The sequence below is a fragment of the Thalia democratica genome, chromosome 8, assembly GCF_965202585.1.
Source record: "Thalia democratica chromosome 8, ktThaDemo2.hap1.1, whole genome shotgun sequence".
NCBI lineage: Eukaryota > Metazoa > Chordata > Thaliacea > Salpida > Salpidae > Thalia > Thalia democratica.
The window spans coordinates 38,914,557-38,928,247 of NC_139172.1; the positions used below are offsets into that span (position 1 = coordinate 38,914,557).

At 23.5% G+C, this 13,691-nt stretch overlaps 1 protein-coding gene across 1 annotated transcript; it reads left to right on the forward strand.

Moving 5' to 3' along the window:
• The first annotated feature begins 77 nt into the window (after nucleotides 1-77).
• LOC145843222 (uncharacterized) lies at nucleotides 78-13,248 on the forward strand. Its single transcript, XM_082950683.1, has 9 exons — nucleotides 78-207; nucleotides 998-1,154; nucleotides 2,021-2,097; nucleotides 2,613-2,783; nucleotides 3,444-3,572; nucleotides 5,731-5,886; nucleotides 8,834-9,033; nucleotides 9,091-9,355; nucleotides 13,049-13,248. The coding sequence occupies exons 1-9, from the start codon at nucleotides 162-164 to the stop codon at nucleotides 13,246-13,248; spliced, it is 1,401 nt and encodes a 466-aa protein (XP_082806809.1). The 5' UTR covers nucleotides 78-161.
• The last annotated feature ends 443 nt before the right edge of the window (nucleotides 13,249-13,691 follow it).

A 13,691-nucleotide genomic window follows, 5' to 3' on the forward strand; every position in this document is an offset into this window, starting at 1 on the left:
GCGAAACCTTTTTTTAATTTTTTTTTAACTTTTTGTTTTGTGAACTATGCGTATTAACTCAGAGTTTATTATTCAGTGGTGTATAAAAGTTTATCAAATGATTATTTTGTTGTTCAATTAATTAAAAATACTCTTACAAGAAATTTAATGATTAATATAATATGATGGAAATGGACAAACTAGAAAAAAGCAAGGTGTTAAAAGAAAGTAAGTTTTATTTTTACAAAATATTAAAATCTTGTAAACTTGCCAATATCTTTTTTAATAGGTTTTATCATAATGTTTATCAGTAAAAACTTTGTTAAGTTATAGTATTTTTTATGTTAACAATGATAAATTTACTTCTATTTGATAGTTTAAAGTATAAACTTTTATTTAGTTTGTTAAGAATTTGAAGATTTATTTATTAAGTTTTGTAAAATTTTTCTTAACATAAATAAACAGAGAGAAAGTATTTTTTTATTAGTATGTGAGAATTATATATAACGAAAAGTATATCTCCTTGTTTATTTCTACTACAGATGTTAAGTTTTCAAAAAAGTATGTTGTATTTAAATAATAAGTGATAAAGAAGCATTCAAAAAGTATTTATAATGTAATCATTTTGGTTGTAGTATAATAAGTATAATATTTTCAAGGAAAAAATAAATATAATAAAGAGAAAAACATCATACATTAGTATAACTGATTTTATTAAAAACGAGACTGAAATACTAAAAACATTGACTAAAATATGAGAATAGCTAGACTTTAAATAAAACTTTCTATTTTTTAATGTTATAATTACCTTTTCCATATATTACATTCATAGATCTTCCTTACTTTGATTTTCGAAAATAACTTTGACTTTTTTTTATCTGTTGCAGGTACATAAACTGTAAGTAAACACTTAAAGCTAAATTAAGTTAAAATACAGTCTTACCTTCTTACTGATAATATTGTATTTTTATATAAAACTAAAAATGTCAAAGTTCTGAATAGTTGTTGTGTTTTTTAGATTTAAACCAAGCTGAGTTCTTGATGTCTAGCTTGAAACAGCTTATTGAAAAGCAAAACTCAGATAATCAAGATTTACAAGACAAGAATTGCAGTTTGGAAAGGGAAAATAAAATTCTTACTGATAAAAATACTGAATTGTTGGAACTAATAAAGAAGTAAGAAAGTTTATTTGAATTAAAACACATAATTTTCAAAATTAAGCTTATTTTATTAAATATATTTGTAAAAATTTAAATAAATATGTAAACAATGAAAAAGCTTGACTTTAGATAAGAAAATTTACTACTCATTTTTATACAATTACATAACACAGCTGTTATTTATTTTAAATTGTTACAAATAAACAAAAGTTTATATAGTACTAGTGCCTAGTTATTCATCAGTGAATCTAATATTTTTTTACAGTTAATTTCTTAATTTAATAGTGAACCAGTATACTATATAATGATTTTTTTTCAAATGTTCACAATCTTATAAAAAAATTAAGTTAACAAATGTAAAATTAAGATAGCTTTGAAATTGAAATGTAAAAAAAATATTTTGGCACACAATTAATTAATAGACAAATTTAATTCATAAAAACCCTTTAGCTTAAAAATTCAGGGTAAGAAACAGTTTACCTACATTTTGTTAATTTTGGTTTTGACTTTATTAAAGTTTAATTAAACTTTATATTATAATGTTATTATTATAAAAAAACATAGAATTTATACAAAATATAACAGTCACTGTAAAACATATTTTATTAGTAATAAGCATAATAGAGTTGTTTAACAGATGAAAAGCAGCTATTAACTAGCCAAACTATTTTAAAATTTATAATTAGTATTTTAGTTTAGATGTTTTAAAAAGCTCAAAGCTCAATATTACATAGTTTCTGTAAAAAATCTCTAGTTGTAATTTGTTTTTAGTATAAGAAAATATTGTTTGAAAAACATTCATGATGACAAAGTATGCTGTTTCAAATAGTATTATTTGAAATTAAAATTCTCATATTATATTTTAATATTAGCTATTTTAGATTGCAAAAAATCAATAGAAGTCCATTAGTTGATCAAATAACTGAAAAAGATGAAACAATAAACAATATTAGGAATGGTAGTAGTAATTTTTAATACTAAACTTATTGGTTCATAATGTTTTCATAAAGTAATGTTTCACTTAATTATTACGACTAATAAGATCCTTAGTTATGAAAAATATCTAAAAATTATTAGAAAAATATAAAGAGACATTAAAACATTTAGTTTTGTTAATAGGGTTGCCAAAAAACCTTGAATTCTGGAAAAAACCAAAAATGTAGAAAAAAAAGAGCTGAAAATTTAATCAATTTTTACGTGTAAAGTAATGAAATTTCATCTAAAAAAAATCTATCATATGAATAATAATTTTTTAAATCATTTATTTTTTTTTAATACAAATTTTAGTATCTTTTGATTGTTGCTGTACTATTTAAGATTTATTTTTACCAAAAACTTAATTTTGTAATAAAAGTAGACTTTAAAACTTGTACTTGAAGAAATTTATCTAAAGTATTTGGCAACCCTGTGTATAAAAATGTTATAATCATAGATGTTTACCTGTAAAATAACAATTTTTTGATACCATAACAGAGTCACCAGAAGTCATCTCTGATAGTGCATTGGTTCATGACTTGAATGAAGTCAATGTAGAACTAGCAGACTTACATGATTCTTATAGAAATCCAACAAAAGGAAATGAAGTTACATCAAATAATTCTGAGATGCCTCCATGTTTTAACAAATATCCTGAGAACAGGACTGGTGAGTTTGAAATAAATATTTGAAAGTAATACTTAAGACCATATGGGAGGGGGTGTATTTTTTATTAATTTAGACTATTTTATTCCACAAATATTAAGGTTTATGTTTACTGTTTTAAAAAAAAAATAGCTTATTAGATATAATGTTCGTTTATTTAGTAGGTTGAAAAAAAAAACATTTCACTAGAAATATATCTTCTCCTTTAGTTTTTAAGTAATTTTCATAATTTTTAAAGTCAAATTTAAAAAAAACGACTGTATGTTAAAGATTTTATTAATATGTATATACATATATATTTTTTTTTTTCAATTAAAATTTTTCATTTAATTTCATCTTTCTATTATTTATTAACTTCTCTTTCTACAAGCTGTTTATTGTACTATGAAAGAATGTTTCCAGAAAGGGTGTCCAATATACTTAAAGAGAAGGAAAAGGTATACTTTTAGTGAATTTTTAAGTTATGGAAAAATTAGCCAATTTTAATGTTTTGTTATAAACTTGGTATGTCTCAAGGTCTAGTTGATTTATTTTGTTACATAAAAAAATATAATAATCATTCAAGTAAGAGCCAATGTTATTTTCTCTGATGAAGTATATTGGACACCCCTATAGCCGCAAATTATTTAAAATTTAATTTAATTTCAACATATACAAAACTAGAAGCTGGAAACTCAAATTTTAACAACCACACTTCGGATGCAAGTGATATCGAATCGATGCAAATTGAACCAGATCAGTTGTTTAGCAACGAAGAAAATTCAAACAAGAGTCACAACAGTTCAAAACAAGGTGAGTTAATTTTTTTTTTTTCTATTTGAAATGAAAACATTTATATATGTTAAATGTTTTATACTAAATTTTGTTACTTATTAATAGTCTGAGTTATTATGTTAGCTTTATTTAGGCAAAATTTACTATAGAAGCTCTAATTAAACCTAGTGTATTTCAATAGCTATTATGTTATGATAAATATTATCCAATAAAATTTAATAAAATGATTACATACAGGAACAGGATTGGTTGGCATCAGGCCACATCAGCAGGCTAAATCAGGCTAAATCAGTTTTTTTAAGTTAAAAAACGTAAAGCTAAATTATTTTTTTGTTTAAAAATCTGAGAATATTAGTTTTTCTCAGTTGAAATGCTTGAAAATATTTGATAAAAAAAAAGAGAAATCTTTTTAAGATTAAATTGAGATGTGAAATTATTTCTAAATATAAATTTAGTTATTAAACACAAAATCAGTGAGTATTTTTAAAATTAAATGCTTAAAACCTTTTGTTGAACCTCTAAAATATTTTTAAGAATTTTCAATTTTTTGTTTTGAGTAAACTGTATACGTCATAATTATTAAAATTCATAAAAAAATACAGTTTGAACATTACAGTTTAGTTCAACAACTTAGCTGTTTGTTTGAATTAGTTTACATCATCTATGTTTTTTAGAGCTTAGTTGGTTGAACTGTATTAATTTCTAATTTAAAGAAGTTATACCAAGTATTTTTTACATTAAAACTCTTAGCAGTTAATTCATATATTTTACTGTTTGTATATTTAAAGTTATTACAGATATCCACAACACTAAATCTTAGCTTTAAGACATGAGTACTAAGTTTTGTAGGAATAAAAATTTTAGGTACAATTCATATTTCTTTACAAGAACAAAATATTAAAGATTTTATTTTAAACTAGTTGTAAGCATTTTAAATCTAATATGACACCAATAATCTCTGTATTTTAGAGTTTAGGATTTATAATTATGTATCAATCTACAGTACTAAAAAATACAATAACAAACACTCTTTACTTATTTTAATACTTGGTAAGCCTTTTATTTTTAAGGTTTATAAAACACGACAATGCAATTTGTTTTGTTATAGATTTTCTGGTTATAATGTTTTTACTTAGTGCTTAATTAAATTTAACAGTTGTGTTTAGTAATGTATATTAAATTTTTACACTTATAATAGATTAGGTATAACAATTATTTTAAAGCTTATCAAAACTTGTTATGTTAAGGGCATAAGGGGGGGGGTCAATCATCCTTTTCAAAATTTAGTCTCATTTTATTGAGTTTTAACTAAGCTATGAGTTGCTTTTTGAAGATTTTTTAAGCTTAAAATGTTTATTGATATAAAGCTGGTTAAAGTTGGAGACTACAATAGTACTAACAGGGTTGTTTATTTCCTGGAAAAACCTAGAATTTGACAATTTAGGCAAAAGAAAAACTTAATTTTGAGGAATAATTACTAAAATAACATGAAAATTTAACAGTTTTTACATGTTCAGTAGTAAAATTTTAATTTGACTCAGCAATATCATATAAAAAATTGACATCAAAATTGTGTCCTCATCAATTTTTTTTTTATTAAAAAACATATTTAATGTAGCTTTATTGTATCTTTTCAATAATTTTATACTATTTAACACAGTTTCTAACCTAAAACTTTACTTAATAATAAAAATAGACCCAAAAGTGTGTATATTTAAAAACCTGGAAGAAATTTGGAAAACTTTAAATAATTTTTGAAAAAACGAGTGGCAACACTGTACTAATCAAGACCCCCCAATACCCAAAATGAATCGTAAATGAAATTTTCCTTACTTTGAAAAAATATCATGCTAAATGAAAATAAAACCAGAGCTAACATCCACATAAATTGTGAGGTGATTGTCAATATTCTGAAAAAAAGTCAATCAGATAATGATATACACTAAATACTGAAGGAAAATGATTTAAGCAGTGTTTGCTTTCACCTTTATAATTTTACCACCATGCGTTAAACAAACAATGAAAATAAAAAATTATAAACATAAAACTTTTATAAAACCTGTTAAGCCACAAAGTAGTTTACAAACTTATTATTTCAAAAAGCAATAAATTCTACAAAAATTAACTAAATTGTGTGCTTAATTCTCGATTATGTTTTAGATTTTTTTACTAACAGAAATGGAGGATGATTGTTCAAAAAACGTCAATCAAAACTCAAACGACGATAATTTGATAAATATTGATCTTAAAAGTACTGCAAATTTAAACTTGCATTCTGAGAGTGAAGTTTCAACTACTGTGGACGAAAATTCTAAAGAACCCAATGCAAAAGGTAAATATATATTTTAATTATTAGTATTTGGTAATTCTGTAACTAATTTTATTAGTTTTATAAATAATATTTGTGTTTTAGATATTAATATTTTACAATAGCTTTGAAAAAGTTTCCTTTTAAGAATTTTTTTTCGCTTTGTATGTCTCTATGTTTCTTATATTTAGAAATTTATCGTTCAGTATAATTATATTTTTCACCGTAAGTAAATATAAACAGTTTTAGTTTTACTTCCATGTTAATGTTGCTTACTAACATTTAATTTATTTTCTTGTTGTTTTTTTTTGACATATTGTAGATTTAGAAATAAAGTCATAAAAATCTAAGAAAACGTTTACTAAACTTACAAAACAGACAAGAACAAATAATTAAATAAATTTTCTATTTATCAACTCATTTAATTACGAGATTTATAACTCAATTAGGTTTAGTTTAATTAAAATAAAAGCACAACTTAATTAATTATTTTTTATCTATTGAAAAGAATAATATAGTTTGTTTTATGTTATCCATTAAAAGTGAACACATATACAAGTTCGAAACTTTTGCGTAATCAATGAAGTTACGTCGTTTGCTGCAATCGTGCAAAAAGTCATTAAAATTTCACACTACACTGAACAACTTTGCTACTATTTTGAAAAAGATAACTTATTAATAAAAAAAAGTTTTAGTTAAAGTTTTTTTTTTGAAACTTAAGTTAATGCACAAAAGTACAACGAAAAAACTTTTGAAAATTAAAGTTTTTCACTTGAATAAAAAAAATTGTTTATTGTTGTTTATATCTTGATGATAAATTAATGTTTGATGTTTTACTTTGCCATGGATGATTTTTATTTGTTAAAATTTGAGCCAGTTGTTTTAAATCTTATTTTTTAAGTTTTTTATCATGTTTAAAGTCTTTTGGTACTTTCTAAGCTCTTACACAGTAAAGATTTTGTTTTTTGTATAGTAAGATTATTTTTGGTTCGTGTAAATGAGTTTGACTGCTAAATTTTTTATTTATATTATTACATATTTGTTCAACTCTTCGATTTAAAGATAACTTATAAATAGATGCAATTTTATATTTAAGAGTTCTAAATTACTAACAATTATTTTTAATAAGCTTCTTAAAATAGTTAAGTTTGTTTTTGTTGTTTAAAACCACTAAACAAAGATAATAAAAATTATAAAGTTTTATATCACTCATACAATAAATTTAAGGCTATTAAAAAAGCTCAAGCCAGTTTTTAAATGTTAAATAACTCACACCAACTCAAACTGTTAAAAACCTTTGAAAAACTTAAGCTTGTTTATTTTTACGAAAACTTATGATAGATTTTTTAAATCTCTTGCTGTTTTTAACAACTTAATTTTTTTTTTATGATTATGTGTTTTTATTTAATCGTTTTTTTACAGTTTAAAGAATTTTTATTAAACGTTAGTTAACATTAGTTTAGTTTTTAATTTTTATGAACTCTTGTTGACTCAAGCAAGCTTAGTGTAACTTAAACTAGTTTTTGGTCACTCAGTTTAGCTTTACTACCTTAAAGAGTGGCAACCCTATTACATACAATTGTTAATTAAAAATATTATTTTATTTGTTTTGTTATTAGATACCAAGTTTAATTTTTGTTAATATTACCAGTAGAAGTTTTAAAACTAAATTTCAAAATTTTGTCTGTGTTTAACTTTTGTTGTTTATGTTTTTGAATGATACTTTAAAACTTTAATAACATTTGTTTTTTGAACAGATGTATGCATTACGTAAGTGATTAAAAAGTTTTAAGAAATTAATTAACTCAAGCTGAACGTTTTTATATTTAAGAATGTTTGTTACAAATATAGATAATTTATAAAATTTCTCTGCTTAATGGATTATTAAACTGAAATTATAATAAAAAGAAACTAAAAAATTTGTTTCTTTTTTTTTTTTGTAAAAGGTTAAAAAATGACTAGTTCAACCTTATTAAATATAGTAAACTTTATTAAAGGAAAAGAAAACATGTTGTACAATTTTTTAAATATTTGTATAATAACCTAATTAACCATAGTATTGAATGCTAACAAATGTTTATTTATAGTTATTTTAAATAAATATAACTATTTTTTTTAACTATAACATTTTTTAAACCATTTTTTTAATTTTATTAACTTTTTTTTTTAATATCACTGTTACCCCTAAGCCTTACCCTTGGTCAGTAGCTTTTTTTTTTAATAAGTTTATAATTTGTTTTTGATTTTTTTTATTTTATTACTATCACTCTTACCCCTAACCCTCGGTCATTTACTTATTAATTATCATTTAGTATTTTTCTTTTTTCATTTAATTTTTACTCGAGTGCAAAAATGTAATTCGTGCAAATTTGGCTCCGTGCAATTTAGTCCCCTCGTGCAATTTATTAACCTTGTGCAATTTTGTCTTCGTGCAATTTAGACCCGTTTCCAAAAATTGACCCTAAAATGTGTAATATTTAAAACTTGGGAGAAATTTTAAAACCTGGATAAAATTTTTAAAAGCATTTGGCAACTTTTACTTACTCTTAATTAAAATATTCAAAAAAATTCTGTTGTTCTGTTTAACTAATTTTTCAAAAAATAAATTTGTATATGACATATATTTTTTGTTGATATATAAATTGCAAAAGGTAGCAATATTACTGTAATAGTTATAATTAAATTTGTAAAACTTAAGATTTTTTTACTTAATAAAAATATCTATTTTGTTAACTGAAGTGAATATAACTGTTTGAGTTACTTTTTTGTTTCGTCTAAATTTAGGGTATAGCATTAGTTAATTCATTTTCGTGTTTTATTTAGTTTTCTTTTAATATTTATTCTGTAACTATTTTTTACAACTCTTAATTAATATTTCTTTTTTACTTTTAACAACTGCCAAATTCCAAAAAAGAAATACAAATTAGCTTAATTCAGTTTGTAAATAAGTTTACACAAACCAACGTTTCAGATTGTGTAGCTGCATCCCGAAGAAAAAAGAAAAAAATTTCTTGCCAATCATGCAACAAGGTTTTTGCCAGCCAAAGTGGTCTAAGGTCACACAAGAATATACACAATAAAACTCATCAGTGTGAAGTTTGCCTGAAGTTTTTTGGAAACAAAGTTCTTCTTACTACTCACATGAGAATGCACACGGGAGAAAAACCCTACGTGTGTTCAAAATGTGGTAAGGGATTTGCTTAAAACTCTCATTTACAAAGACATCAGGCAACTCACAGTGATGAGAGAAAGTTCAAGTGCGAGATATGCCCTGATGACAGATACTTCAAGACTAAAAATGCACTGAGTATACATATGAAGTACCATTGTGAACCAGAACATTCATGTGCTTATTGTAACAAGAAGTTTCATACTTCGTCAAACTTGAAAGACCATATGAAATTTCATTTCGAACCGACTTATGCTTGTGCAAAATGTGGCAAAAAATTTCATACCTCATCAAATTTGAAAGTCCATGAGAAAAAAAGCATATGTTAGTTTTGTTTTTTTTATAGATTTGGTATAAAGATCAAATTTTGGAATTAGACTTATTTACTGTAGTGAAACATGTTTTATTTTTATATGTACAGTTATTAATAATTGTTTTAGTTTGTGTCTTTGTCATTTACTAACACTATTAGAAACTCGATGTACGCTCAAAAAGTACTATTATATATTTTTATCTTAGTTTTTAAAACTTTCTACTGCTAATCTTAGCGTTTTGCATACATGGTTTTAGTACAGTTATTTTTATAAGCAGAAACTATTGCTTGATTTTTTTTTCAGTTAAGGAACTTTATGTATGGTAGTATATATGGTTTCATAATAACTTGTTTGATTACTTTTATAAGTTTAAGTCACGTCACTTGTTTATAAAAATTGGTTACTAACCTTTTCTTACGTTTATAGTTTGAAAACTAAAAAAATACTAGTATCAACATTTACATTTTGTGTTGATTTAAAACTGTATACAACATATTAAGAAAACTTAATTAGTCTTTTAATAAATTACACATTTTATTTACTATTATGTTATTTTTTACTTTTTTGTAAAATTTTAAGATTTTAGAAAGTTTATTTAATTTTTACTATAATGACTTGTATTTTGCTATTTTGTTTCATTTTTCAGTTTATAGACTTAATTTTTCCTTACTACTAAATAGAATAACTTTTCTATAGTTATTAAAAAGTTTAATCTGTACAAACTTTTCCCTTTTATTGAACTAATTTATATCTTTGAAACGTTAATTTTTTAATAATTAAGTTGTTATACAAATAAGATTTCAAAAACTTAAAAGTAATTGCTTCTGAATTAAATCGTTGTTTATGTTTAATAAATTGAAAGAAGTGTTTTACTAAGACTAAATAATTTCTAAACTGCGCACAATTACTTTATTTTTTTGTACTTATGTTAATTTTGTATTTGTAATTATTATTAATAAGTTTAAAAAATTTTGTTTTTGAAAATCATTATTTCGACCAATAAATTTGTTTGTATGCTTACCAAAAACATATATATATAATTCAAAACTAAATGAATGTTCAAAGATAAAACTGGTAATAACAATGATTTTTCAAATATATTAAATAAAAATAAATTTATAATAAGAACGAATATTTGTATTTACAATAAATTAATCTAAAACTATTTAGTTTTTGTCAATATTAAACATTGTTTTATTAAATTGGGCTGAATATTTTGCAAAAATGGTTTTTATATTTTGGTTGATTAATAACTTTATAAACTTTTGAATGAGCAAGAAAGCTGTATTTTACAGCAAAAATTTAGATATAACTCCAAATAGCTGATTTAACTAAACCTAATAAGTGTTTTTAAAAAATTTATTCTTTTTGGTGAAAAAAAATCTTTATAGTACAAGTGTTTCACAACGAAACACAATTAAAGTAAGTTTTCAAAAAGTAATAAAATTCAATTTATTAAATTTCGCTTTAAAGGAGAACATTTTTGTCAGCATTTCAAATTTAATCATTCTAAATGGAAAAAAAAGCACAACAGAAATTAAAATGTGAAAAGTTATCTTTAAAATAATATAACATAAAGGTTTAGTCAAATAAAATGCTTTTAAAATTAAAGTTTTTAAACAAGATTGAAATCAAGTTGATACTATTTGTAACACATATTTAACCGTTGCTTAGATTTTTCCTTTATGAATCACAGTTGCTTATTTTAGTTTGTATAAATAATAATCTTTTCGTTTTAAACTTCAATTGATTCTTTAAAATGATTATTTTTTCTTATGGCCTAATCATCTTAAGAAAAATGCAGACATTATTAAAAAGTTAAAAGTAACCTCTTTTATGAATAGAACACTTGGTTTTAAAATTCCAACAAATAAATTGTTTTTAAGTGATGTTTAATTTAAAGCTATTCAAATTTTAACAACATATAAGAATAAATCTATATAGGGTAGATCAAAATAAAAAACAACTGAGACCAATAAGTTTCACACATATATTATAAATATAGTATTTACCTTGAGGAGATATGATAGCTTCATGTTAGTTAGTTTTATCAAGTTATCGTTTGCTTGTGGTCAAGTTATCAAAACAGAAATAAATTTTCAAACAAGACTCTTTGATGTTTTTTTTTATTTGTTCATCAATAAATTTAACTTCTTTTTAAAAAGACACCATCTAAAACGTAGCTTTGACTTTATACTAGTTTTTATATCATTTTGTAGCATAACTTTTTATATTTTTGACTTATTAAAGAAAATAATTACTTAGGTTTTAAAAGCTACAACTAAGTATATACATTTATTTTAAATGAGCAAACTTTATCATATTAAAGAACTTGATTATTGATAATATGATGATTATTGTAAATACGTTACATTTGCTCCTAGATCAAGATAAAAATATGTTTTATGTTATTGTTAATATTAAGTTAGTTTTTATTGTTGTAGAACATTATGTCTGCATTTTTAATATCGCCTAATACAATAAAGCAGTGTATAAATTTAAAACTTGATGGTTTTGATTATCGAATTCAGCACTTAAAGTTTTTTTTTTTTTCTCCCGCAATCTTGTCATTAATAAGAAAGTTTCCGGACGTCGCTTGCAGACAATAATAACTTTAATTTGCAGTTTCTTCTAAACCTTTGTTTTGCTGTTGAATTCTTGGCATCAAAGTATTAAAACTTCAAGAACGCTTGTTGATAAATTGAAGTAGTTAGAAGAACACATCACAAAAGTAAAAATTTATTAACTTCGCAATTTTAAATAAAGGCTTTGTACTGTACTCAAGGTTCAATAGACGTGATAAATTTGACTTTCGAAAAACATCTATTTTTTTAAAGATGACAAAAACGGATCCAAAATTTTGTATGGATTGTTGCTGATTATCATGTAACGCAGACCATATTTTATTATAGATATGTTTTTTATTAACATTATTTTTTTCAAAATTATTTTAAGAAGTATTTTATTTACTCGTATCAAATTTACTACATTTAACTCAAAAAAGCAGTGTTTGAATTAATTCATTGCGTCTTTCAGTTCATTAGAATTAAAAGTAAATTTAATTATTTTGTACTTGATATATACGTTTAAACTTGTCAAAGTATTACTAATCACCTCTAATTACTTTCCTTTATTAATATATATACATAATGCATTGGACTGTCGTTTTTTTATTGTACTTAAAGATCTTCTATAAATCAGTGAAATAGTGGTAGTACTGAATCAACGTTGGTATCTGAACGTTTTGTTATTATTATGATTATTGTTATTGTTCACGTTCATGTTTAAGCAGTTTGGTTTTATCGAGCTAGACACTTTGATAGTTAAACAAATGATAAAAAAAATATTCAGATGTATTTTAAAACAAGTGTCTCAGTTTAATATAGTTTAATAAGTAATTTTTAAAGAAAACTTACAACATATTTATTTGAGACAAGAAAGAAAAAAAAAGTGAAAAAATGTCATAAAAGCGCATAACTTTGTTGCTAACCATTCAAAGCCGCAATGAAACTGTTGTTCGCGTTAGTTTTTTGTTTTATGTTTTGCCATTATCGGCTCAACTGCAGGTCACCAATGTAACCAGTGTGTAGATAAGTCTGCACACTCTAAATACAATACATTAGAACCTGCTACTTGTGGATCATGGCAGAGATAGAAATACTGCGGAACTTTATCAATTGTAAATCAAAATGGTGAAACACAGATAGAAAAGTCGAGAATCATGCAGCTTGCAAACCAGGCATTTCCGTGAACGTAAATAACCCTACTGTTGCGAAGTCTACATTTCTTTGTTGCGAGGGTAACCTGTGCAACAGCTCGAATAGACATCACAATCAAAACGTTCTGTTCATGGCAATCTTGTTGGGATGGATTTACAGTGTTGGTGGTTGGCTGTTCAACTAAACATTTCTTTGATGTGAGCATAGAAAACTCTCTACATTTTTGCAAACAAGTTGGTCTATAACATTCTAATGATTTTGTTTTATTATTGCAGATGACTGTGTATCTGTACAATTTTACATGCAGTTAAAAAAATGTTGTACAAATTATATTTTTTTTTTAATTATTTTGTAAATATTAAATATCAATTTGAATTCTGATCGTTTGTTTGCAATTAAATTGACAAAAAATATATATAAAATAACATTTAAGTTCTAAGTTAAGATATTTAACACATAATAAAACATTTTTAACAAATTTAAATTTTATCAAAAGTTTTAAAATAAAAGATTAAATTAATACGTCAAACAGGATTAAAAACATCGTCAAAATTTTTAATAGCTTTTAATAGTATATTAATTTTAAATGAATATGTTCGATGTAGATTTTTTTATTTAACGTGATAT